The sequence below is a fragment of the Spermophilus citellus genome (assembly GCF_964194105.1).
Source record: "Spermophilus citellus genome assembly, chromosome: 11".
NCBI lineage: Eukaryota > Metazoa > Chordata > Mammalia > Rodentia > Sciuridae > Spermophilus > Spermophilus citellus.
The window spans coordinates 81,552,374-81,579,052 of NC_138192.1; the positions used below are offsets into that span (position 1 = coordinate 81,552,374).

At 39.4% G+C, this 26,679-nt stretch overlaps 1 protein-coding gene across 1 annotated transcript in view; it reads right to left on the reverse strand.

Moving 5' to 3' along the window:
* Nucleotides 1-26,679, reverse strand: part of TTN (titin) — a 266,424-nt gene that overhangs the window by 55,941 nt on the left and 183,804 nt on the right. Inside the window, exons 239-281 of the mRNA XM_081261924.1 lie at nucleotides 26,128-26,427; nucleotides 25,614-25,916; nucleotides 25,141-25,503; nucleotides 24,540-24,842; nucleotides 24,120-24,419; nucleotides 23,727-24,023; nucleotides 23,338-23,622; nucleotides 22,961-23,254; nucleotides 21,379-21,678; nucleotides 20,952-21,260; nucleotides 20,669-20,859; nucleotides 19,844-20,273; nucleotides 18,381-18,689; nucleotides 18,108-18,256; nucleotides 17,992-18,024; nucleotides 17,762-17,891; nucleotides 17,369-17,668; nucleotides 16,959-17,276; nucleotides 15,554-15,850; nucleotides 15,148-15,447; nucleotides 14,746-15,060; nucleotides 14,501-14,649; nucleotides 13,815-13,965; nucleotides 13,444-13,725; nucleotides 12,132-12,434; nucleotides 11,293-11,595; nucleotides 10,910-11,191; nucleotides 10,525-10,824; nucleotides 10,133-10,435; nucleotides 9,723-10,031; nucleotides 9,326-9,607; nucleotides 8,924-9,223; nucleotides 8,546-8,839; nucleotides 5,485-8,451; nucleotides 4,636-4,956; nucleotides 4,253-4,537; nucleotides 3,859-4,158; nucleotides 3,258-3,560; nucleotides 2,589-2,864; nucleotides 2,187-2,486; nucleotides 1,789-2,091; nucleotides 1,190-1,489; nucleotides 133-420 (exon numbers count right to left, since the gene is read on the reverse strand). Of these exons, the coding sequence (XP_081118050.1) occupies nucleotides 133-420; nucleotides 1,190-1,489; nucleotides 1,789-2,091; nucleotides 2,187-2,486; nucleotides 2,589-2,864; nucleotides 3,258-3,560; nucleotides 3,859-4,158; nucleotides 4,253-4,537; nucleotides 4,636-4,956; nucleotides 5,485-8,451; nucleotides 8,546-8,839; nucleotides 8,924-9,223; nucleotides 9,326-9,607; nucleotides 9,723-10,031; nucleotides 10,133-10,435; nucleotides 10,525-10,824; nucleotides 10,910-11,191; nucleotides 11,293-11,595; nucleotides 12,132-12,434; nucleotides 13,444-13,725; nucleotides 13,815-13,965; nucleotides 14,501-14,649; nucleotides 14,746-15,060; nucleotides 15,148-15,447; nucleotides 15,554-15,850; nucleotides 16,959-17,276; nucleotides 17,369-17,668; nucleotides 17,762-17,891; nucleotides 17,992-18,024; nucleotides 18,108-18,256; nucleotides 18,381-18,689; nucleotides 19,844-20,273; nucleotides 20,669-20,859; nucleotides 20,952-21,260; nucleotides 21,379-21,678; nucleotides 22,961-23,254; nucleotides 23,338-23,622; nucleotides 23,727-24,023; nucleotides 24,120-24,419; nucleotides 24,540-24,842; nucleotides 25,141-25,503; nucleotides 25,614-25,916; nucleotides 26,128-26,427 (14,727 nt within the window). The remainder of the gene's footprint in view (nucleotides 1-132; nucleotides 421-1,189; nucleotides 1,490-1,788; nucleotides 2,092-2,186; nucleotides 2,487-2,588; nucleotides 2,865-3,257; nucleotides 3,561-3,858; nucleotides 4,159-4,252; nucleotides 4,538-4,635; nucleotides 4,957-5,484; nucleotides 8,452-8,545; nucleotides 8,840-8,923; nucleotides 9,224-9,325; nucleotides 9,608-9,722; nucleotides 10,032-10,132; nucleotides 10,436-10,524; nucleotides 10,825-10,909; nucleotides 11,192-11,292; nucleotides 11,596-12,131; nucleotides 12,435-13,443; nucleotides 13,726-13,814; nucleotides 13,966-14,500; nucleotides 14,650-14,745; nucleotides 15,061-15,147; nucleotides 15,448-15,553; nucleotides 15,851-16,958; nucleotides 17,277-17,368; nucleotides 17,669-17,761; nucleotides 17,892-17,991; nucleotides 18,025-18,107; nucleotides 18,257-18,380; nucleotides 18,690-19,843; nucleotides 20,274-20,668; nucleotides 20,860-20,951; nucleotides 21,261-21,378; nucleotides 21,679-22,960; nucleotides 23,255-23,337; nucleotides 23,623-23,726; nucleotides 24,024-24,119; nucleotides 24,420-24,539; nucleotides 24,843-25,140; nucleotides 25,504-25,613; nucleotides 25,917-26,127; nucleotides 26,428-26,679) is intronic.

Consider the following 26,679-nt stretch of genomic DNA (forward strand, 5'->3'; position numbering starts at 1 on the left):
GAGATAAGATTAATTCTGTGCTTAGGAAATACATAGTAGGATATATAATTTTCTCACATATTACTTTGTAAATCTTATTGCATCTTGTTCACCAAAGCTAAGTGCAGGATTCTAATTAAATGCTTTAGTTACCTAATACTTTAAGCTTAATGGTAGCTGATTTGGAACCGCTTGAATTTTCAGCAGTGATGGTGTAGTCTCCTGAGTCCTTCCGGTTCACACTGAATAGCTCCAAGGTGCACAGGTTCCGCTTCATGGCCATCTTTATGCCTTCTGCTGGTTTTAGTGGTGTGCCATCTTTCTTCCAAGAAACTGTTGGCATTGGTTTACCAAAAACAGTAGCATCCAAGCAAACATTGGTTCCTGCTTTCACAGTAAGCAAAGATTTCATCTCCACACTCAGGTCTATCCTGGGAGGAACTGGAAAGAAATGAGATGAAAAGGAGTTCATGTATGTGAAAATACATAGTTTAATTCTTAATAATAATTTTAAAAAATTCATGTTTTCTTTTAAGAATGGAATTTTTATTTATTTTAATAGGCTAATAATTGCATATATTTATGAGATACAATATGATGTTTTGGTATATGTATGCACTGTGGAATAATTAAGTCAAGCTAGTTAGTGCATCTATCACCTCACTGACTCAGCATTTATCTGTGGTGAGAACACTTAGAATCTACTCTTTTAACAATTTTGAGATGTAAATTATTAATTATGGTCACTGTACTGTACAATAGATCACTAAAATTTATTCCTCTCTAATTGAAACTTTGAACCCTCTGACATCTCCCCTTTTCCCTACCTCCCTAATCCCCAGCTCTGGTAACCACCAAGAATATAATAATGAATACATTATTTTAAAAAATCAAAGTATTAGAGGCTTGGTATAGAAATCTTATAGTGTTGGAAATATAAAAAGTAAGTTCCTATAATGTCATTTAAATGCATTTCTTTGCCGTCTTTCTGTGAATGTTTACTTTTGAAATTATTTAGTCCTGAATGCAGTATCCTGCTTTCTAGTTTAGCATGTTAACATTCTCTATAATCATACTTTTTAGTATTATATAGAAATATCTATTGTTTTGTTTTTCTTTTTTCTATGTGTGTAAACTTAGCATTTTATCAGAAGAAATGAATATCATGAATGTTGTGCTTCTTTGCCTATAATATGCAATGGAATCTTACCATTCTCTGCGAGGATAGTCACTGGGTCCGAGGGTTCAGAAGGCTGGCTAATGTTTACTGCAGTCCTGGCAATTGCTCTAAATTGGTACTGAGCATTCTCTTCTAAGCCAGTAGCTGTGTACTCTTCCTGGGGAATCTGGTGAGGTGTAGTATTGCACCGGACCCACTTATCACCAGGAAGTTTGCAAGCTTCCACGAAATAGCCAATGATTTTGCTGCCTCCATCATGCTTGGGGCGGGCCCAAATGAGGGATGCACTATTTTTGGTAACATCAATAACTTCAGGTTTCCCAGGAGGATCTAAAACCAAAAGAGATCGTCTCAGCATATATCTTCTTTGCAGAAGTTTAAACTCATAGCCACAGAGGTGATAATGTGAACTAAGTAACAAACTCAACAGGATGACGGTCATCCCATTTTAATAATCCCCCACACAGGAAGCTCTTGAGTCTGTGCTATATGCTTCAAAGAGAGTTATATATAGTAGACTTCCATGGTAAGAGATGGGGCAGTGGGAGGGAGGCTATTCTAGAAAATTAGTAATCTTCAGAGGCCCTAAGATTTAAATGTGCCTCTACAATATTGAAAAAAATACTCACCCACTGGCATTCTCGCAGTTACGTATTCTGTTGGTTTGCTGGGTGGGCTGGAACCAGCTTTGTTTAGGGCATAGATTCTGAATGAATACTCAAGACCTTCCACAAGGCCAGCACAAGGATATTCAGTTGACCTGACGAGAGTATCATTAGCTTTCACCCATAGCAAGCTGTTTCTTTCTTTGCGTTCAATCAGGTAACCAGTGATGGGGCTCCCTCCATCGCTGTCTGGCCTGTCCCACGCAACAAATATGCAGTCTTTGTTGACTTTGGTGACTCGTGCATTCTTTGGTTCGCTAGGAACACCTGGAGATGAAAACAAGGAAAATGCCCGTTTCCGTTTTAAGTAACAGACTAGAAAGAAAACAATTATTTTTTTTCTCTCTGAAAAAAATACATACCAAATGGGAACTTAGCAAGCATCTTTGGAGATGTGAGAGGCTCTGAAATACCAAATCGATTTTCAGCACGGACTCGGAAAATATACTCCTGGCCTGGGATCAGTTTTCCAACCCTGCAGGAGGTTTTTGTGACTGAAGCTAGAGCTGTGACCCAGTCCCCACGGCTAACATCACATTTCTCCACTATGTAATTGGTGATGTTACTGCCTCCATCTTCTAGAGGGATGTGCCAGGACAGGGAGCAGGCATCCGCATCTATGTCCGAAATGTCAAATGGAGGCTGAGGGGGTCCAGGTGCATCTGTGTGAACCAAGAAGAAGAAAGTGTAAGAATAGGATTTGGTAGGAAAGAATGTTTCTGTTCTTCACATTTCAGTTGCCATTTGGCTCATACTTAACCTACCCATGACTATAACTTTGACTTTCTGAGTGTCTGTCCCAGAGCTGTTCTCTGCTGTCAGGCTATAGTAACCACTGTCTTTCCTAGTAACATCTTTTATGATCAGAATTGAAGAGCTGTCTGCTTTGTGCACTGCCAGGTGGCTGGATGTGACAACTTCATCTTCTCCTTTCTTCCATGTACAGGTGGGATGAGGCTTTCCATACACATGGGCTTCTACTCGGAGTTTCTTCCCAGCTTTAATAGTAATTTGCTCTGGCATAAGGACCTTTGGTGGTACTAAAAGAAAAAAATGAAAATACATTAATTTTGGAGGGATCAAGTTTTCTTTGGTGGGGAGCTCTGCCGATGTTTTTCAAATTGTGTGTTGCAACCCCTAGTGGGTTAAAATCAGTGTTTGAATAAGAGCCAAAATTTTCCAAAGGAATGAAATAGAATATAATAGAAAATAACAGATGTAGCATATTTAAGGAAAGGTATTGTTTCAAGAAACTTCTTTCATATATATGGGTGCATGTATGTTCTGTGTCATGATTTAAAATTCATTTACTACATGTTACCACTGTTTTCCAAGTATTTCTGGAACCAGATTCTTCAAAGAGAAAAGTCTACGTAGCCAAAGAAAATACTAGTGAACTACCGGATGATATTAATGAAGCAACGACTACTTACACAGTTGTTCTTTGGCTTCGTATACTCCTTCGGCTTCTCTTGGCAAGCTGACTCCAACAGCATTTCTGGCCACTACTCTAAATTTATATTTCTTTCCTTCCTTTAAGCCATTGACAACGAGGCTGAGATCTTTTACAACAGAATACTCGGTCCAGCGATCTGCAGGCTGTTCTTCTTCTCTGTAACTAATGATGTAGCCGTCAATTTTAGCGCCTCCATCACGCAGAGGAGGTAACCAGGCTAACGTAGCACTGTTCTTCGTCATTTCAGTCACTTCTAGTTTTCTTGGGGGATCTGGCTCACCTAGAAGAAAAACATGATTTAGAAAATTATCTAGGCAACCAAATCAAATCTCCTTTGTTCATGTACATAGTAGTTTTAATATTGGCCTCAAAGTGTATGAAACCTGTAGTTCAGCATGTTGAAAGTTAAAAAGTACAAGATGAGGCAGGTTACAGAAGTCTTTCCTGGGTGGGTTAGATATTTACTATGCTATTAGAATTTCCATAAATTAAATCCCTTTCAGTAGTAGGTTAAAATTATATTGGTATCTTGCTAAAATAGGGGTCTGGGGTAAGGAGGAAGGAAGGAGATTACTTACTTAGAGGATCTGATGCTAGCACTGGTTTGGGGACGTCTGTTGGGACGCCAGGGCCATATTCATTGACAGCAGTTACTCTGAAGAAATACTCATTCCCAGGGACAAGATTGGTTACGTTGAAGCTTGTTTTCTTAACTTCTGGGGTAACAGTTGACCACGTCTTTCTCTCTGCCTCACGTTTCTCCACAATATAATGAGTCACTTGGCTCCCACCATCATTTTCAGGAGGGGCCCAGGACACATGGCATGATGTTTTAGTGACATCTGAAACTTTTAAATCAGATACGGGTCCAGGAGTATCTGTAAAGAACCAGAGAATCAGACATCCATGTCTCATCAGAGTCCTTACTAATTTGTTTTTGGAGAGGGAAGAAGAAGTTTCTTAGCAACCTACCCAGTACTCTGACATTCACAAACACAGCTTTTTCTCCTGCGGGGTTCACAAGTGTTAAGGAATATTTTCCAGAGTCATCACGGGTAGAATTGGGGATGACAAGGAAGGCCATGGTGTCAACCAGATCCACTTGTCCCTTTCTGACCACATTATCAATACCCACTTTTCGCCAAGTGACTTTGGGAGCTGGTCGCCCTCTTACTATTGCAAATAGCCGAATAGGGCATCCTGCTCTCACTATGACCAGTTTTCTCATGCTGGCATCCAAATCAATCTCCGGAGGTTCTGCAAATGACATTAAGATTATTAGTTGGCATTTCTGAATGTGGGGAAATCATGAGAAATAAAGTGAGAATGAGTCCAGTGCCACTGGAGAGCCTTACCTAGGATTTCTTTAGGTTTGATAGCCTCCTTTAGTTCTGCAGGGCGCCCAATGCCAACCTGGTTTTGGGCACACACCCTGAACTCATACTCCTGGTTTTCATCCAAGCTGGTAACAGTAAATTCCATGCGAACAAGCTGTGCTGCAGCATTGCACCTTTTCCAGCCTTCGTCGGGTGACATATCTGGTTTTTTGGGTCTCATTTCTACAACATATCCAATAATTGGTGCACCACCATCATAGACTGGTTTCCCCCATCCAAGTGTTATGGAACTTTTGGTGGTATCAACTACTTTGAGATTGGTTGGTGGACCAGGTGGTTCTGGAAATAAATTATATAAAAATATAGACATGGTTAACTGCAAGTAGTGATCTTCTAAAGTGGAGTTTTATATAGTCAATCCTCAATTAATCAAAAATAGTTAATTCACTTTCTCAATTACTGAGTCCTCCTTATTTTCCTTTTCAAAAATTAAAGCCAGGTGCTATGGCACATGCCTGTAATCCCAGGGGCTCAGGAGGCCTAGGCAGGAGGAACCCGAGTTCAAAGCCAGCCTCAGCAAAAGCAAGGTGGTAAGCAACTCAGTGAGACCCTGTCTCTAAATAAAATACAAAGTAGGGTTGGGGATGTGGCTCAGTTGTTGAGTGCCCCCGAGTTCAATCTTCAGTACCTGCCCTCCCCCAAATTAGAATCTACCATTGTTTTTTTGGTGATTTGCTAAAATGCCTATTTGGGAAAATATTGGCTAAAACAAAGTTTTGATATTATGGATTAACTCCTTTATCTAATACCTCTGTGCTTGAGATTAAGAATTGATATAATATCAGAAAAAAAACAAGAACATCTTACCTATGGGGTCTTTTGCCACCACCGGTCTTGATGGTAAGCTTGGTTCTCCAATTCCAACTTCATTTTCTGCCTTGACACGGAACTGATATTCATGTCCTGGGAGGAGATTCTGTACTTTCAGACGTCTCTCAGGGATTGCACTTTTGTTAACAGGGACCCATCGCACTCCGTGTTTTTCCTTTTTCTCCAAATAGTATCCTGTGATAGACTTTCCACCATCATATTCAGGTGGGTTCCAAACCACAGTCATTTCTTCTTTGCTTACTTTAGTGACCTCTGGGGGATCAGGGCGACCAGGTCTATCATACTTGGTTTTTGCTATGACTGGTTTACTTTCTGTTGGAGGCCCTGTGCCTATTTTATTTTCTGCACGGACTCTGAAAATATATTCATTTCCTTCTATGAGACGTGTTACTGTAGCACTGGGAATCAAGACACTAGAAGAATAGGTGGACCAAACCATTCGCTTGCTCTCACATTTTTCTAGAATATAATTTTGGATTTCACAGCCACCATCATCTTCTGGTGGATCCCATCGAACAGTACACCTGTCACTGGACACATCAGTAATCTTCAGATTCCTTACAGGACCAGGCTTATCTAAAACATTGACAGTGGCATAGGCCACAAAACTGCCAGCTGTGTTAGTTGCTGTAACTACATATTTACCACCATCACTTCGCTTGGCTTTAGTAAGGGAGAATTTAGATGACTCAGCACTGGTATCAATCTTGACCCTTGGTGATCTTGTTAAATCTGTAGCATCTTTGTCCTTGGTCCATGCAACTTCTGGAAATGGTTTGCCTCTAACTGCAGCCTCAAGTCTAATGGTGTCCCCTGCTTTGACAGTTAGCACCCCACTTAATTTCAGATCAAGTACTGGTTTCTGTAAGTCTTCCTTCACAACAACTTCCTCTGTCTTTACCCAATCACTTTCCCCACCCTCATTCTTTGTCTGTACTCTAAACTCATAAATTTGGTTTTCAACACATTTGTCAACCATGTAGTGGGTTTCTTTAATGCTTCCTTTATGTACCCTTTCCCAGTCAGTAGAACCCTTCAGCCTTCTCTCAACATGATACGATAGATTTGGGCTGCCACCGTCATAATCAGGCCGCCGCCACTTTAGATAGACAAATGTCTTTCCTTTATCTGCAATATGAAGGTTTTCAGGCTCACCTGGCCTGTCAATAGGGTTAATGGCCAGAATTGGAGTCTTTGTTTCAATGGTTGGCCCAACCCCTACTTTATTCTCTGCACAAACTCGGAAATAGTATTCATTATTGGCTAAAAGGTTAGCCTTGATTGATCTCTTGGTGACATCTGAAGCAACAATGGACCAGCCTTTCTGATTTGGTTTCCGATATTCTACTATGAAATTGGTTATTTCGGAGCCACCATTATCTAGTGGATTTTCCCAAGAAATTGTGCAGTTCTCTTTCGTTACATTGCTAACCCTCAAGTTCTGGCAAGGCCCAGGTCTGTCAAGGACGTTAACAATGGCTGAGCCTTGGGCATGTCCACTGCTGTTCTTGGCTGAGATGATATACTTGCCATGATCAGTCCTGACAGCTTCTTTAATTTGTAACTCAACACGAGGTAGATCATGAATTATGTCAACCCGCTTTTCTCGGACCAACACTTTGCCTTCCTTAGACCAAGTTATGTCAGGTTCAGGTCTGCCTTTGACTCGAGCAAGAATGTGGATAGTCTGGCCCACTCTGACGGTAATAACGTCACGACAAGTAACATCAAGCTCGACTTCTGGAGGATGGAGGATGTCTTTTGCAAGCACAGATTCTGCTAGTTCTCTTGGTTCTCCCTCACCCACAATGTTAGCTGCCTTTATACGGAATCTGTATTCATTTCCTTCAATTAGTCCAGGTACCCTGAAAGCACATTGCCTAATGAGTTCATCCTTATTAATCCTGCTCCACTGTGCCGTGCCAGGTTTCTGACATTCCACCACGTATCCTAGAATGGGGCTTCCACCATCACTGAGGGGCTTTGTCCACACCAAGTCAGCCCATTCTTTGCTCTTGTCTTTCAATTTAGGATTAATAGGTGGCCCAGGGGGTTTAATGGGCCGGCAAGCTTTTATCGGGTCAGAACTTGGGGATGGATTGCTCAGTCCTGCAAGATTTTCAGCAAACACTCTAAACTCATATGTGTTTCCTTCATAGAGTCCAGTCACCCTGAACTTCAGGTCAGCTATTGGTGTTTTGTTGACCCTCACCCACTTTCCAGTTATTTCTCGACGTTCCACGTAGTAACCAGTTATTGGACTGCCACCATCAGATTTTGGCAGGGTCCAAGACACAGTTGCAGCATTTTCTGTAATGTCGGTAACCACTGGTTTACCAGGAGGAGATGGAGGATTGAACTTGTGTTTAGCAACAGTAGGTGTGGAGTCAAGGGGAGGACCAACACCCATCTTATTCTCTGCTTTAACTCGGAAAATGTATTCACAGCCCTTTTGCAGATGTGGGACTTTCAGCTTCAGCTTACTGCTTCCTGAAGACACAACACCCCATGTGTCTTTCCTTGTATCTTGTTTCTCAACGATATAATTTATCACAGGGCTTCCTCCATCATCTTTAGGTGGCTGCCAGGAGATAGTCATGTATTCAGGGGTAACATCTAGAATATGGATAGGGCCTGTTGGTGGTCCAGGAACATCAAGAACAGTAAGATGTACAGCTACCGTTTTGGTGCCAGCTGCATTGGAAACTGTGATTTGATATTCCCCAGTGTCTTTCCTTAAGCAGTTCTTGATGGTAAGTACTGATGAGAAGTTGTCAGTTTCAACTGTGTAGTGGTCATCTGTTTTAATCTCACTCCCATCGGTTGTCCACTTTACAGAAGGAACAGGTACACCTCTTATGATAGCAGGGAATCTGACTGTAGTTCCAGCTTTTACCACAAGCCCTTCAATTAATTTCACATCTAGCTCTATAGATGGAGGCACTGGAAAATAAACATGAGGAAATTAGATTTCAATTCTTGCACTATAAAGGATTTAAATAAGAAAATAAAATAATAATGCCAATCCAAAAATCACCTAGTTTTTCTTGGCATTCTATCGGGATAGTTGTATCAGGGAGCCCGAGACCCACAATATTTTCAGCTTTTACACGGAATCTGTAGGTCTTTCCTTGTTGTAATCCAGTAACAACGCATTCCAAGTTTTTCACAGTCTTGAACTTAATCCAGTCCTCAGCACCTTCTTCTTGATATTCCACCAAGTATCCAGTGATTGGAGAGCCCCCATCACGATCTGGTTTATTCCACACAAGGGAGACTTCAGTCTTGTCAACATCCACATGATGTAGGTCCTTGGGTGGCCCTGGGGGATCTTTAAAAAAAAGAAGTCATGATGAATAAGTAGTTCTCCCAGAGACAGTTAAATGATACTTTGTATCCAGAGAAAGCAACTCACGGAGAGGATCCACAGCCTTGATGGGTTTAGGCGTCTCAACAAAAGGACCACGTCCATATTGGTTCTCAGCAGCTACTCGGAAGAGATACTGATTGCCTTCAGTAAGATGTTTAGCCAAATGACTCTTTTTCTTTGATGTAGTTGAAAGAGGTGACCACTGGGCACTGGCAACATCTTTCCTCTCAACCACATAGTTTGTCACAACAGAACCGCCATCATCCAGGGGTTCCTTCCAAGTAAGGTAACAAGAATCTTTCCTAATTTCACTGACTTCCAGATCTCTAGGTGGCCCAGGTTTGTCTGAAAAGTGTTAAATTATAGTTATAAAAGGGATTTAATCCAGACAAGAGAAAAAGGTGTATCAAAATATACTTTTAATGGCATAAGGAGTAAAATTCTTACCCAATACAAGTACTTTCACTGAGACAGTTTTGGAACCAGCTGGATTCTCTACTGTTAAGGAATAAATTCCACCATCTTCATGGGCAGCATTTCGAATTTCAAGCTTGCTGCCGACTGGAGTAACATCAATTCGTGCTTTGGTCGGAGCCTCTCTGTCTTCCTTTTTCCAGGTGACTTTTGGGAATGGCACTCCTTTGATGATGGCACTCAGTCTTAATGTATCACCAACTTTAATGTGTTGTTCTCTTGCCATGTTGGCATCAAGAATCAACTCAGGGGGTTCTAGAATGAAAAGAACAGCACATTCAAATTTGATTAGTTAATGTGTGTTAGAATTACACATATTCAGTCAGGCACCTATTCTCCTTGCACATGCTGATGAAAACATTTTACTCACCAAGTCTGTCTTTTACCAGCACTGGCTCTGGAACATAAGCTGGATCTGATTCACCAGCTTCATTGACTGCCAACACTCTGAACTTATAGGTCTGACCATCCCGAAGACCAGTGACTTTATATTTAGTTTCAGGACATGACTCAGGAGTATGATTGGCTCTTCGCCACTCTTCATCACCAACTTTTTGGTACTCAACAATGTAACCCAGTATCTTGCTCCCGCCATCATGACGTGGTGGCTGCCAGGTTAGATCAACTGAGTTACATGTTGTATCTACTGCTTCAGGATTCACTGGTGGACTTGGTTTAGCTACATAAAAATTAAAGAAAGAAAAACCCAAAAGGTATTAGAACATAGATGGGAAAAATGTTGGATCATAAACAAACTGAAATGAAGCATCAATACTATACCAATTGGATCTCTAGCAAAGACTGGTTTGGATGGTGGGCTTGGATCTCCAATACCAATTTCATTTTCTGCAGAAACCCGGAATTCATACTGACATCCTTCTAGAAGATCAGGAACCCTAAATTTAGTGTATGGGTGGATAGGCTCTTTGGTAACCCTAGCCCATCGTTTAGACATCGTTTCCCTCTTTTCTAGGATGTAGTTGGTGATGGGCTTTCCTCCATCGTGTGGCTTGTTCCAGGTTACTAATGCAGAGTCTTTGGTGACTTCTGTAACAATGGGCTGATCAGGTGCATCAGGAACTCCTATAACAAATGTTAGCAAAATGTGTTAGAAGTTAATTTTTTTTTAAACTACATCAAGAATTGACTCCACAGAAAGAAACAATACATACTGAAACGATCTTTGGCTTTCATTGAATCAGACACCAGAGGATCACTTATTCCATACAGGTTTTCAGCATGTATACGGAAAATGTAATCTTTTCCTTCAAGCAGTTTAGGAACTTTGCATGTTGTTTTAGCACTTGCAGAGGTCACAGGCATCCAAACATCTTTACCCAACTCCTTCTTTTCAATAATGTAGTTGGTGATTTCACTTCCTCCATCATCTAAAGGTGGCTTCCAGGAGATGACCATGTAATCTTTGGTTACCTCATCAAAAATGACAGGTCCTACTGGTGGTCCAGGACGATCTGCAGAAAAGAAATCAGAGCACAAAGTGTCGTTTCTACTTCTGCTTTTGAAGGAACAGAAGGTTCCTTGTCAAACAGTACTTACCAACAACATTAACTTGACAGAAACCTTTCCTGGAGCCTGTACTGTTCTCCACAACGACACAGTATTTGCCAGAATCCGAACGTTTGGACTTGATCTTCTCTAGAGCAAGTGTTGTCGGAGTGATCTTTATATGAGTACGTTCATCTTCTAGCACATCAGCTTCATCTTTGAACCAACTAACCTTAGGCTTTGGTTTGCCTGAGTAGCGGCCAGTGAGGGCAAAAGCTTCACCAACCCTAACCGTGAGCTTATCTCTGAAGTCCAGGTCAAGTGTTGGGGGAGCTAAAAGTTAATAAAAATGAACAAAAAAGTCACTTTACTGATATCTTTGGCAACTCTATGAATGTACAATTTTCAAAGTATAAATTGTGGGCGACACATACCCAGTTCATCCTTGCAAGTGATTGGCTTGGTGCAAAATGATGGCTTGCCTTGTCCAACAATATTGACAGCACTGACACGGTATTCATAGGTATCACCCTCTTTTAAGCCTTTAACTGTGTATTTTCTGCTAAGCAAGTTGTCATTTGTAACTTTGTGGAACTTCTCCGTTCCGATGAGCCGGCTTTCTAGGACATAGTTAATGATTTCTGATCCACCATCATATTTAGGAGGATTCCAAGTCAAAGTTACAGTATTTTTAGTAACTTCTTTGACTTCTAGGTCTTCAGGTCGCTCTGGTACAGCTGTACGTATGAACACAGAGAAAAATGTGTCATATTAAGAATGTAACAGAATGTAGTAAAAACTCCTTTGTAAGGACTGCATTTAAACATTAAGTGATCTGCTTCAATAAATAACAGAAGTGACTCATCATGTGACTATGCAAGCTAAAAAGGGCCCAATACAATCTAATTGTCTTAATGAAAATTAGAATAAGAAAAATTAGGTGAGAAAATAAAGGTTCATTAAAACTAATTTAGGAAAGATCTCCAGAGTTGGTGGTTTTAGGGTTAGGAAAATAATTAGTTTCTATTTAAGCTACTGAGTGGAATGTTTAAAAAAAAATCAGAGTGTTATACACAGAAAGGATTTGATGAATCATAAATATTCCTATAATTTTTTTCATATAACTAGTAAAATACTATCAAATCATATTCTGAGAAGTTGTCTAATAAGTGCTTATTAAGTAAATGAAATGTATGGCATTTATATACAAATTTTGTCACCATGGTCTTATTAAATGAGTAAGGTGATGAAACTTGTTTTAAGTTGTACTTACTTATTGGATCTCTGATGACAAGTGCAGTTGGTGTCTCAACAAATGGGCCCATGCCAATAATATTTTCAGCTGCGATTCGGAAAAAGTAGGCTTTTCCTTGAATGAGACCCTGGACAGTAGCATTTTGTCGGGTGACTGTGTATGTCACGGGGGTCCAAGCTCTGCGGTCAGCTTCCCGCTTCTCAATGACATAGTTGGTGATTGGAGAGCCTCCATCATCTTCTGGAGAAAACCATGTCAATTTGCAGGAGTCATTGGTTAGATTGTCAGAGAGGAATGGTATTCCAACAGGACCTGGTACATCTGAAAATAAGAGGAAAAAATTCAAACTGTTTGTCTTTAGTGAACTCAACATGTGTTACTCTCTGCTTTTAAAAAGGAGACAAATATGGTTATGAAGAAATTAAGGTTTTGTGTCTAAGGGAGAATAAAATGCAAAAATCATGAGATAGAGGGAGCAGCAGGAGAGGGGTGAAGAGTGGTATGGTCACTTTGGGTTGTTTCCTCTCCAAGAGGTAAAAAGATAATTTTTTTTCTGAGTGATGAGTCAATCAATGAGCAGCACAGGAGGGGTTGGAATTTTAATGTGGGAGTATATGAATTCTCCAATTAAAGTCATGGCTGTTTAGAAGTAAAAAGGTTTAGGAGCTTGAAACTGAAAAGCTCCCAGGACTACAGCTGAATGAAATGGTTTTATGTAATTTAAATATTAATTATGTTAACACAGGACTGGCTATTTGCAGCATGGCTGTACTTAGAGTCATGTGCTCTAAGTGGGAGGGCTTCACTTTCAAAGCAAATCACTGGACTAAACCAGACAACAAGAGGCATAAAAAGTTCAATTCTATGTTCAGTGACATTTGGTTATGAATATAACCAAATGAGGCTCCTCAATTAGAATACTGAAACCTTCAGAGGGTTTTTCATTATTAAGATAATTAGCAAATAACCATGTGAAAATAACTATTTTCAAATGTGAAAATGATCGTCACTGACAGATTTTAAACATTCATGTGTATAAAAGTTGCTTTTAGGGAAATGATATAATAATAGTAGGCATTTATAGTGGTATGTTCTGTAAAAAAAAAAAAAGCAGCATAAAAAACTTTGTGTAGTAGGAATACAACTGTATAGAATATACGTAGGCTAAAAAAGCAAAAAGGAAAAATTTTAAATTCTAATCTGTGGATTATGGGTGATTTTTTTCTTTTCCAAAATGTTTATAACATAGTTTTATTACAACATAGTTTTGCTGTAGATGTAATAAAAATGCTTGTTGAAAACATTGCATAGACAAAGTGAACTTATTTACCTAATACATCAACAATAATTGTCTTCTTTCTTTCTCCCCCTGCATTTTTGGCAAGAAGAGAATAGACGCCTTGATGGCTCCTCTGGCAGTTCTTGATGACCATGGATGAGCTGATGGCTGTTTCCTCAATGGTGGCTTCTTGAGGTAACGCTCTTTCGTTCATGCTCCAAGTGACAGTTGGAGGCGGCTTCCCAGAGACGTAAGCAATGATTCGGATCACCCCTCCAGCATGGACAACAATTCTGTCTCTGACACTGGCATCTAGCTGGAGGTCAGGTGAAACTGGGAAAGAATTGAAAATTTTCAATGTGATTTCCACTTTCAGTGTGAAACGTAAGTATGGAAGAAATAATAGAAGTGCTGATAATTACCAATTCTGTCTTTCATTTCAATGATATCAGTGACTTCTCCAGGTTCTCCAATGCCAGCAATGTTAACTGCTCTCACTCTAAATTTGTAGAATGCCCCTTCTTTTAATCCTGTCACAACAAGTTTTGTTCCTCTCACTTCTTTATCTTTAGCCTGGGGGAAATTGATAAACATTTTATAGTTAGTTCTTTGCAGCTTGTTGCTTTAATAACTTTCTACCATATAACCAGTAGCCCACTTACTCTCTTTAGGAAAATTGTCAGTTTAGGTTTTAGGGCTCAGCTTTTATAGGCAACACTAAATGGAATAACTTGCCAGGAATTATGTTTTAAAATTATTATCAAATGGACCTGGGGATGTAGCTCAGTGGTAGTCTCCTTAACCCTAATCTGATTAATTTTTTGACAATAACATATTTGCATCATTAGTTATGAAGTTATTTTTCTGATTTCTTTTCTTCCTTTTTTTTAACCTTTATTTTACTTTTTTTTTTTTTAATGTGGTGCCAGGGTTCAAACCCAGTGCCTCATGAATGCTAAGCAAGCACTCTACCACTGAGCCACAACCCCAGCCCTATTTTTCTGATTTCTTAAACTAAAAATATAGATAGAAGCTAATGGGATTGAGAGTAACTACTACATTTTTAGTTCATACATAGTACATTTTGTTAAAGCCAAGTTTTAGTTACCTTTTCCCATTCTTCTTTTCCTTCTTCCTTATACTCAACAATATATCCAGTTATTTTGGAGCCACCATCTTTTAATGGGGGAGACCATTCGAGGTCCACCGATGATTTAGTCCAGTCTGTCACTTTGGGAAATGGAGGGCCAGGAGGAGCTGGAACAAACCAGTATAAATTAGTATTCTTGACTTTTCCATTGCACTTTTGGAAGATAATTTTTTTTTTAAATAAAGAATGATGGCAAGCCTTACCAATTGGATCTCTAGCAGTCACTGGATCTGATGGCAAACTTGCAGGACCCACACCAGCAGCATTGATTGCATACACGCGGAACTGGTAGTCAGAACCTTCAATAAGACCAGTTACTTTGTAAGAAACACCCAAAGTCATGGCTTTGATAGGGTCTCGGTTCACCCTCTTCCATCTCTTTGAAGTGGTGTCTTTCATTTCTAGCCAGTATCCAGTCACAGGAGAACCTCCATCGTACTCTGGCTCTTCCCAGTTGACAGTCATGGAGTTACGAGTCACACTGCTAACTGTTGGTTTATCTGGTGCCCCAGGGACAGCTGTGGGGAAAACAATACATTAGTCTACAAGAAATTAGAAACAGCATAGATAAGAATAGCTTTGGTGTAAAATGTGAGCCAACTTACAGAAGAGGTTTCGTGCTGTCTCAGGTTCACTGTCAAGTGGTTCTCCAATGCCAAATTTATTCTGGGCCATGATTCGGAATACATATTCATGGCCTTCCAGCAATTTGGGAATTGTGTACATGCACTCTTTAGGTTCGCTGGAAACACGTACCCATGTCTTCCTGTTAGCTTCTCTTTTCTCAATTACATAGTTTGTAATCTTGGACCCACCATCATCTTTAGGTGGAAGCCAAGATAATGTCATTTGATCTGCTGAAATTGATTCGAACTTTATGGGTCCTATTGGAGGGCCAGGACGACCTAAAATGGTTTAAAGAAGGAACATTTTATTAGAGTTATTTTTAAAGCCTGAACCTATTTATGGATGTAAAAACATGCAGTTTTAACCAAGTCATGCAATCTTTACCAAGGACATTGAGTCTCATCTCCTTTGATGCTGTTCCCAGGTTATTTACAGCTGTGATAGTGTATAAGCCAGTGTCACTCCTGCGAGACTGTGGAATAACTAAAGTGCAGGTGTCGTCCACCACCAGTTTGTTGACATGGGTGTCATAGAGAACAGGTTCTTTGTTATCAGGCTTCTTTGGAGGAGCTTTAAACCAGGTGAGTGTTGGGAATGGCACTCCTTTGATTTTGGCCACTATGTTAACATCAGTTCCTTCTTCAACCTCCATGAATTCTTTGAGCTCAATTGATGGTGGGCCTAGATTATTAAAAATTAAATAAGTTATCATTAGGAGTAAAAAGCGCTGAAGGACAGAAAGTACAATTTACAAGGGTGATAAAGGTGTTTGTATCTACTATAGGCAGACTTTATATCCCAGGCCATATAAGAGTGGATCTGTTTTTAAAACTGTTGTACTTGTTTGAGGAACAGGTACATGTAGTTTATTGGATCTACATGTGGCTAGATTACTCAGCAATTGCCTCTCTCTTTTCTGGCATAATTATGCATGAGCATATACTGATGAAAGGGCAGAAGGGAGTGAAGCGTAATAGCTTAGGCTTGGGAGCCCTGTCGCCATGATTTCTTTAATATTCATTTGGAGTTACAAAGGGATTCACAACGTTTACTCTGAGGTGACTTCCCCTCATAAGAAATGCAACTGCTGGTAGAGGCAAAGGAATTTTCTATTTTCCACAGATTTAGTATAAGAGTATGAAAGAGGGTAGTAACTATAGCCTTCAGCTTTGAAAAGAGAATCAAACAAATTTGCACAGCAGTAGTGATGGTAACAATAATCAGAGAGCGCAACATTACCATATTTGTATGTATATTTTATCTTTTTAAACAGATACTTCTTTTTCTCAAGTGGAGGAAAAGAAATTTGTTTGTGAAAAGAAACGCATTGCAGCAGTTGCCAAGCAAATGACTGGTTGCTTTCTGACCCTTCTGAGGAGCAGGCAGAGGAACTGCCTTAACTTCTGACAAAGAAAACAGCTTTCCATGGAGAAAATTACAGTAAGAAAATTACAAACATCATCTCCTTTCACGTAAGGAGAATGTAACTTAGTTGAGGTCGAGGGATGGGTAATTGAGGAATTTGCTAAGGACATTGAGTCTCATCTCCTTTGATGCTGTGATGGTGTATAAGCCAGTGTCACTCCTGCGAGACTGTGGAATAACTAAAGTGCAGGTGTCGTCCACCACCAGTTTGTTGACGTGGGTGTCATAGAGAACAGGTTCAGCACTCAGGCCAGAGGAACTTCCTAATGTTCTCATATCCCATTCTTACTAATTTGGGGTAGTATTAAATACCTAGGAAGGCAGCTATAAAAAGGGAATTTTCTGTCAGTATGTTGGTACTTACATGTCTGGTCTTTGACGGTCACGGGGCCAACAGTGGCGGAAGGTTTGCTGACTCCTGCAGCATTGACAGCTTTGACCCTGAATTCATACTCCCCACCCTCTACGAGGTCTTCAACGGTAAATTCCAATTCTTCCACATCACGCTTGTTGCACTGTCTCCATGCTTCCTTCTTTTTCCCAGTAGGGTCCCATGCAAGGCACTCAACGATATAGTGGGTGACAGGGGAGCCCCCATCATTCTTTGGAGGTTTCCATGAGAGATGGACTGTGTTCTTTGTTATTAGGCCAATTTTGAGTTTAATAGGAGGATCAGGAGGAACTGTAAAAATAGTTAAGGAGACATTAAGCAGAGTTTATACCAATACAGTTCAATTTTGAGAAGATATTTTAGACTTGGATTTTAAAACTCACATATTGGATCTCTGGCAGTGGTCCTCTGAATGGTTTCCACAGGTGGGCCAATACCAAAACGGTTTTCTGCTCGCACGCGGAAGAAATATTGCTGTTCAGAAATGAGGTCAGGCACTACAAATGAGGTGCTTCCACAGTTTGGATTGACTTTAGTCCAAGCCTTTCCATCAATAGTCTTCTTCTCAATGACATAGCCTTTGATTCTGTCTCCCCCATCATCGTCTGGCATCTTCCATGAAAGTCTGCAACTACTCCTTGTGATGTCACTGACTTTCAAATCTTTGGGTGGACCTGGTACATCTGTTGGAGGCAAATCATAATGTAGACAGCGTTCCTTGGATGTTTAAAACTAATTTGTTCCTATTCCATAGCAACTTTTAAAGTCTTTCTTACCCATGACTTTGACTCTGCAATTTGCAGTCTTCTGTCCTGCTTTGTTCTTGGCTGTGATGCTGTATTTGCCTGAATGCGAACGTTTACAATCTGGGATGATGATTACTGATGAGTTTTCAGCAGTCTCCAACTGTACAAAGTAAACAGTGTTCATATATCGAATGAAGTAACAGTAGTACAGAAGTCAACCATATTGTGAGTTATTTCAATTATTATTATTATTTTATTACCTGTGCATCTTCAGGTATGTCATGAACTCCATCCTATTAGAAAAGAAGACAGTTGTAGTATAAATATTCCTTCCAGGGATTCAGTGGGACACTCAGGAAAATTTTAATTTTCTTACCTTCATGGCCTTCTTTGCCTTTCCATCAAACTCCCAAGATGATTTTGGTGTTGGGCGCCCTTTTATCACAGCAGGGATTCTAATCTGTGAGCCAGCCTTACAAACCAGGCAGTCTTGTGCTCCAATGTCAATGAAAACCTCTGGTACCTCTGTAAAGCCATAATGTAATAGGATTTAGCTGACATTATAAAAAAGTGACCGACCTATCCTTAGGAGATTAATCAATTTCATAATGAGACTTAACAGATGCATACACTGAATAAGGACCAGTACCTTGAATATCAGTGGCAGGTATCTCTCCAGTTGTGTCACTTGGTTCAGATTCACCAGCTTCATTGACAGCTTTCACTCTGAACCTGTACTTCCTGAGTTCTTTCAGGTTGGGTACCACACATTCACAGGTAGTAAGAAGTTTGTCTGGTTCATTGACTCTCTTCCAGTCAGTAGTACCTTCTTCTTGCATTTCTACAATATATCCTTTGATTGGACTGCCACCATCTTTGGCTGGCGGTTTCCATGCCAGTGAGATGCTTGACTTTGTTTTATCTTTAACCTCTGGGCAAGAAGGTGGCCCAGGTGGGTCTAATAAGAAATCAAAACAAACCAAAAAACACATCAAATTTTGAAGGTAATGTAATGCTAAATTTTTATACTGTAAGAATCCTTTTTTGCTACATAAGATTAAATATTATTTTAATTTATTAAAATAGGAATGTTAAAAGGGAATAAGAATCTACCTGAAACAATCTACTTGTCTTTAGCATTAATGCAAAGACACAGAAATCAAACAACTGGAAAAGAAAGACTACTTATAATATCTAGATACTCTACAGTCTGTTTACACATGATTAGTGAAAAGCTAGTGTACTTTTGTGATTCCCTTGATGAGGTTCTACCATATTTTTCACTGAAAACACATTTTTTTATTACAGTATGAAAAATTTTAAATAATTTCATCATTAGTTGGTATATCTTTGAACATAAGCTAATCTTTAGTAAGGATCAATCTCTGCAATAATCACATAACCACCCTTTATATTTCTGAAGTATTTTACAATTGTAGAAATTATTTTACTCTATTTGTCTTTTTAATCATAACTCTTCCCCCTCTAGTGAAGAGACTCCATGTTCAGTAAGTACTAGTTTGCTGAATGAATGAATGACTACCTATTGTACCATATTATATATATTCTCCATATAGCAGTTAAGAGTATTTTAAAATAACAGTTGATTTTCTCCTACCAAATATCCAATCAGGTACACAGAAAACTGAATTAACTACCAAGGACACAGAAATTTGATTTTTGAATGAATCTTATAGATCTTTCAGAATTTTTCTCTTTTATTTGCTTTCACAGAATGTGCCTGAAAATTTGATATCTTTGCTCGATAAATATTACGACATTTTTCTTTTTGTTGAATTCCTACAGAAGGGTGTCTTTAGTGGGAGAAATTATTTCGATAGTCTAGTGAGAAGTGTATTTAAAGTATGAGAGCAGAGAGGAGCTTATAGTCAGTCCAGTTTTTTATATTCTGATTCCTTATAAAATATGAGGTTTAATCCAAAAGTTAAAAACGGTATGATTTTATGCGTATATAGTGTGTTATATACATATATACTTATGACTGCCTATGAACATGAATAATAGTTTGACATAGATCATTCTTTTCTTTTTAATTTTCTATTTAGTAACTCTTCCCTTTAGAAATGATTTCCAGCAAGGAAGCATACTTACATATGGGATCTCCAGCAAGAGCTGGATCTGATGGTTCACTGGGAGGGCCAATTCCTGCAGCATTTATTGCCATGGCTCTGAACTGGTATTTAACGCCTTCAATCAAACGGGGAACATTAAATTCTATACCCTTCAATCCCACTTTTGTTATTGGTGCTCGGCTAACACGTGACCAGTAGGCGCCTCCTTCCTCTCTCTTCTCCAGCCAGTAGCCAGTAATTGGAGAGCCACCATTGTCCAAAGGAGGTGTCCAGCTCACTAACATTGACCCTTTGGTGCGCTCCAAGACCTTTGGTTTTCCTGGAGGCCCAGGAAGGCGATAAGGATCTTGAATGACCACTTTATCGGATTTGCACTCATCACTGGTTCCATATTTATTCACTGCTCTAACTCGGAACTCATACTGTCCATTGGGGATAAGTTTCCAGACCTAGAAATGAGACAAATAGAAATGTCTTAAAAAGAATAGGCTTCCACTGATTTTTACTCTGCTCAAAATTGAACTTACTTTGGAAGGCATTACTATAATGGGAAATAAATATATAGACTTAAATCATGGAGGAAGAAAGAAAACGAAAACCCATTTAAAATAAGAATATATAAATTTATTTTACCTCAGCAAATCTTTCAAGTAAAAGAGTATCTGCATATCAAATGGTATTTGCTAAGTAGCCTTATGTGCAAGGTGCTAAACACTATAATAATGAAATAGCTTCTTGTGCGTGATTTTGAGTTTAACCATTAGATTTCAGGGTTATATGAAAATGGTGTTAAATCAAAGTCATGTGCTTTTAAGTATGTGAGAAAATACCCAGAAACATTTACCCCATATCTTCTCTCTACAGCAGTATTGGTGACTTCTTCCCATTCACTCTTTTTCCTACTTGCATCACGTTTGTCAATAACATAATGGGTGATTTCACTGCCACCATTATCTAGAGGGGCATCCCATGTCAAGTAGCAAGATTCAGCTTTAATATCAGTAACAGCAAGATTTCTTGGTGGGGATGGGCGATCTGGAAGGAAAAGGACAGAGGAGCTTGAGAAGGCAATTCTTCAACTGACAATGGATTTTTTTTTTTTATACAAAAGAAAGCAAGTCACTTACCATAAACTTCAACGTGAACATTTCGGAACACTGAGCCGAGGCGATTAGAAGCAGTAATGGTATAAGTGCCTTTGTCCTCCCGGACAGCTTTGGGAATGATAAGCTCCGTCTTTGCCTCACTGCGGGACACTTCTTCCTTGGTTATTTGAAGTGCATCTGTGGGTTTTTCAATTACTGTTTCATTCTTGGACCACTCGATCTTAGGCATTGGAAGACCCGTCACATCTGCAGGGATGTTAACAGGCTCCCCTGCCTTAACTTTGATAGTGTCTCCTCGAACGGCCAGACGTAATTTAATATTTGGAGGCACTACAAAGAGAAGGGAGAGAAAGGGAAAAGCAGAAAACTCATAAGGATGTTTTCTCAACTTACAGGAGAAGGGCAGAACTGTAATGGGCATTAAAATTATTAGGTTCAGAATCCACACCTTCATCATCTTGTATGACTACATTAAGAGGCAGGGATGGTTCACTTTCACCAATTGCATTGACGGCTTTGACACGGAACTCATACATTTGGTGTTCATCGAGATTTTCAACCAGGAAAGATGTGGTTGGGCAGAGGCGTTTGTTAACTCTTTCAAAGTCAGGTTTGTCATGACGCCGTTTTTCAATGATGTATCCTTGGATGGGACTGCCACCATCACTGCGGGGTTCTTTCCAGTCAAGGGTGATAGTGGACTTGGTCCTTTCTGTGTATGTCAGCCTTTCAGGAGATGTCGGAGGACCTTTAACCAGAAGCAAATTAAATGATGTGCATGAGAGAAATATTAATATAGGAATTAATATTTCATATTATCATGTGAAAAATAGGTTTCTCTTTGGCATTATCTTATATCCATTTTTAAAATCCTCCTCAAAATGTGTCAGCTATCAAAATATAGCCATTCTTGCAGAATTTGTTTTTAGCAAACTTTCCATTGAGTATTAATTAAAAATAAATCAAGGTGAACATATGCTTTTTTATATTTAGTCCTTTAGATTGTTTACCTCCTGTCACTGGGACAGTTTCTAATCTTAATGACCTAGTAAAATAGGTCTGTGGTTTTGCTTTGGATGGCCAGTTGAGAGCAAAGTGTTTCTTAGCAGACACTGAGATATGGCTACTAAACATTCTGCAAATCACGTTGCCTCAAGTGTAGTTTTAAATACAATGGAGACTGTATGTAATCCTTCTATGGTTTTGTGTCCTGAAGGACAGAACCAAGGGTAAGTTCTGAAAGGTGAAACTAGACCCAATCCATGCTTACTGAAGTTATTGTAACTAAAAGCAGTGGAATCCCAGCACTGTTCTAATGCTTGTGGCACAATTTAATGTGCTTTTTGAGACAAGCTTTAACAGTGGTGTAGGATATAATTTATATTTTTTCCAGGGGGTGATGGCAGAGGAATAACTACTTTTGTCTCTTGAGAAATAGGTCTTTGTCAAAGGCATTGCTTTCTTAAAATGAGGGTCAGTGTGCATTACCAAGTATGTACAATTGTAAGATTTCATGTTGTCTCTGGAAGATTTCCTCTGATTATTTTCCTGTCCTTTGGTGGTTCTTTCTGGTTTGTGGCCTCCCTAGCTATCCAATTTGGGGACTTTTTGATGAAAGGGCAAGGTTAAGGCATTTATCATAAGGCATTTTATCTTCTAGAAAAAAAAACCTATTAAACTACTAGATTATTAGAAAAAAACCCAAACTCCAGTGAATTCCATTGGAAAGATTTAATACTTCTAAATTATTACTAGGTTATTACTAAGTCCCAGAAAATCAAGTTTTCAGCACACAAATCTATGGATGATAAATATACTTGGAACCAAAGTTACTTTGGAATTATACCAAATATGGTGTCTTTAAGTTGCTTGTAGTTATATGATTTACTCTCTAGCTATTCGTTTTGATTACTCTCTATTTATAGATCTTGAGACTGTTGGGAGTTTGAAACCATAAAGCTCAATGAATAAATGATATAACTAGAAGCAAAGCAGTATGTATTTTGTACACAGTGAAAAACTTGTTTTACCTAGTGGATCAACTGCAAGAATTGGTCCTATTTCAACAGGAGGGCCACAGCCAAACTTGTTCTTGGCAATAACACGGAACATATATTCTTGTCCCTCGAGGAGACCTGTGATGTCACATTTAGATCTCTCCGTCTCAATTGGTTGTCTCCAAGTATGCATTTTAGCATCCTTTCTTTCAATAATAAAGCCCGTGATTTCACTTCCTCCGTCATCTGCTGGGTCAGACCAGTTAAGCAGACACATCTTTCTGTTTGTTACAACAGGTTTTAAGTCAAGAACTGGACCAGGGACATCTGAAAAATAAAGCAGCAAAATTAATGTAATAAGTCACTATCACTTGGGAGAATCCTATGAAAATCCATGCAGAATTCCTTACCAAAAACTTCCACCCGAGCTGCTGCAAATTTGGAGCCACTGTTATTAGTAGCTGTAATTATGTATCTGCCATGATCTTTTCTCAATGCGTTCTTGATAATTAGCTCAGATTTGGTTCCAATGTTCTCTATTACAACACGGTCTTTGTCCAGCTCTCCTTCTTCTATGGTCCATACTTTTGTAGGCACTGGGCGGCCAGTCACCACAGCTGGAATTCTAAGAGTCTTCCCTGCCATGATTTGTATTCCACCCTTGACAGAAACATCCAATTCCACATTTGGAGGTTCTGTTGAAAGAGAACAGTCATACATTAGTCCAAAAAAGATGAAAAAAAATAGCCCCATCTTTAGAAAATATCCATCATTTTATTCAAATAAAACTTTTAAGTACCTTTTGGTTCAGCCACTGTAACAGGTTCTGTTTCTCCAGGTGGTCCTTCACCTGCAGCATTGACAGCACTCACTCGAAGTTTGTAATCGGCACCCTCTCGGATTTCTTTGACAGTGTATTGACGGACTTTGATCATCTTCTCTGTGCAGCGTGACCATTCATTTGTGCCAACCAACTGCTTATCGACGAAGTAGCCAATAATTTCCCCACCACCATTGAAAGCTGGGGGTTCCCATTCCAATTCAATAGTTGTAGAGCTTGTGTCAGCAACTCTCGGAACAGGCGGTCCAGGTGGAGCTAGAATGAATGCAGGTACACATATCAAACCCACTGATGGTTTTTAAATGTACAGTGGCTTACTATCCCTAACTTTCTTCCTGGGGAATTACTTACATATTGGATCACGTGCTGTTTTGGGATCGGAAGGTGGACTGAACTTGCCAGGTCCAGCTGCATTTTCTGCACATACTCTGAAGACATAGGTGAGTCCTTCTAATAAGCCATCTACCTTGGTTTTCAAAGAACTCAGAAGGTTTTTGTTGACACGAGACCAATGTGTACTGTTAACTTCACGTTTTTCAAGCCAGTAACCCAAGATGGGGCTTCCATTATCTTTTGGCTCATTCCATTTCACTAGCATACTGTTGCTGGTAACATCTTCCACAATGGGCTTGTCAGGTGCATCAGGTGGTTCTGAGGAAAAAAAAAAGTAAAATTCCCAAATGTGACACAAAAATTGAACTTTATACACTGTGATATATATATATATATCTCAAAGTATATGACAAACTTTCAATGCCAAAGGAACCTTACCAAATGGATCTTTAGCTAGAAGTGGCTTTGAAACACATGGTGGTCCAGGTCCAAACCTATTTTCAGCTCTTACACGGAAGAGGTACTCTTTTCCTTCAATCAGTTTTGTTACTGCATATTTGCAGTGTCTAAGTGTTGAGGTGATGACAATCCATTCTGAGTCAGGTTTTGTCTTGTCTTTCTTTTCCAAAGTGTAGTTTATGATTTCACTGCCACCGTCATCAAGGGGTGGTTCCCATTTACAGAGGACTGAGTTCTTTCTAATATCTTCAAATACAAAGTTGATTGGTGGTCCTGGTGTATCTAATATTTCAAAAGAAAACAGTAATTAAAAATTTGCATAGAAATGGTTTGCTATGGAACATGTAAATGTTAGTATGATTCTTTGACATAAATCTGATTTTCCCACATCTGACTCTCTTTATATCACATTAGATAATGAATGATGAGATTAGTTGATTTTTTTAATATGGTATGAAAAAATATGACCGAGGATTATTTGCTGAACCTATTTCCCACTTCTTCTAACTGCCCACCCCCAACTAATTTTTATGTTATGTGTAAGCTTTTCCCAGCTAAAAGTATAGGTTTAACCATTTACCTAACACACTGACAGTGCACGGAGCTTTCGCAATACCATGGTCATTTTCAACTTTGATCATATACAGGCCATGATCAGGTCGGAGAGAATCTCGGACGCGGAGCTGAGATTCTCCTTGTTTGCTATTGTTGATGCTCAAACGCTCTGTCAGAGACAGGACAAATGGTTCTTCTTCTTGAACTTCACCCTTCTTCTTCCTAACCAGGGGGGTCGGTCGCTTCTTAATTTCCTCTGGTATAATGACATTTTCATCCTTTATCCATGTAATAGTTGGGTATGGTGAGCCAGAAATGGTTGCATCAAGAGCTATTTCATCACCTCGTTTCACTTCTAGACTTGTTCTCATAATCACTTTTGGAGCATCTGTAATGATTAAAAATAATTATTTTCAATTCTGATTAAAATATCTGACAAAACATTATTCTCATTTATTTCATAACAGGAAAGTAGCAACTCCATTAGACAAAACTTACCGATAGGATCTACAGCTTTGGTGGGAGGAGTAGCCCGAGAAGGTTCACCAATACCGGCAGCATTCTCTGCGCGTACACGGAATTGGTACTCCTTTCCCTCTTCAAGTCCTTTTGCTGTGTAGGTCAGGACTGGTACCAGGTGTTCATTGCATCTCTTCCACTTGTCTTCTCCCTTAGCAATCTTCTCTATGATGTAACCCATTATCTTGCTTCCTCCATCATACAAAGGTGGCTTCCACGTAATAGTCATTGCCTTAGCTGTAGGATTATGAACCTCAACATCTACAGGTGGATCAGGAGGTTCTGTAGAACAAGAAAAAAAAATATTAACTTTGGGAAAACCATCTTCTTCTTCTTCTTTTTTTTTGGTGCTAGGGATTGTACCCAGGGCCTTACACATGCAAGGCAAGCACTCGACCAACTGAGCTATGTCCCCGGCCAACCCACCTTCTTAAAACAAAAAGAAAACTTGCATATGAATTACTAGTCATTGTATATCCATGTTTAAACTTACGCTTTGGATCTTGAGCAATGACTGGATTTTTCAGTTCAATATATTCGCCTCCACCAATCTTGTTGACTGCTTTAACACGGAAGAAGTATTCACCATTTGGTATGAGATCCTTTACAGTCCAAGACAGTTTGTTCTCACCAGACATGACTGGTATATATGTCCTCCTCCCAGCTTCTCTGCGTTCCAGGACATAATGAAGAATTGGGCTTCCACCATCATATTCTGGAGGCTCCCAGGTTAACTTGCAAGAACTCTTGGTCACATCACTTGCTTTAATATCTTTGCATGGACCAGGTAGGCCTGTTACAATTGTAATTGATAATTATTATTGTAATCCTGAAAAATCAGAATTTTCATAGTGTACTTTCTCTAGGTGGAGCTATTGTGTTGGATAATCTTTCATGTGCTAGAGTGTCCTTCATATTGGAGGACATTAGCATCCTTGGCCCTCTACTATTAAATGTCAGTAGCAGCTCCTAGTCTTTGTGCAGAGCAAAAATGGCCCTATAAATTTCCAAACATTATCAGGGGTGGGATAAAGGACAGAAAATG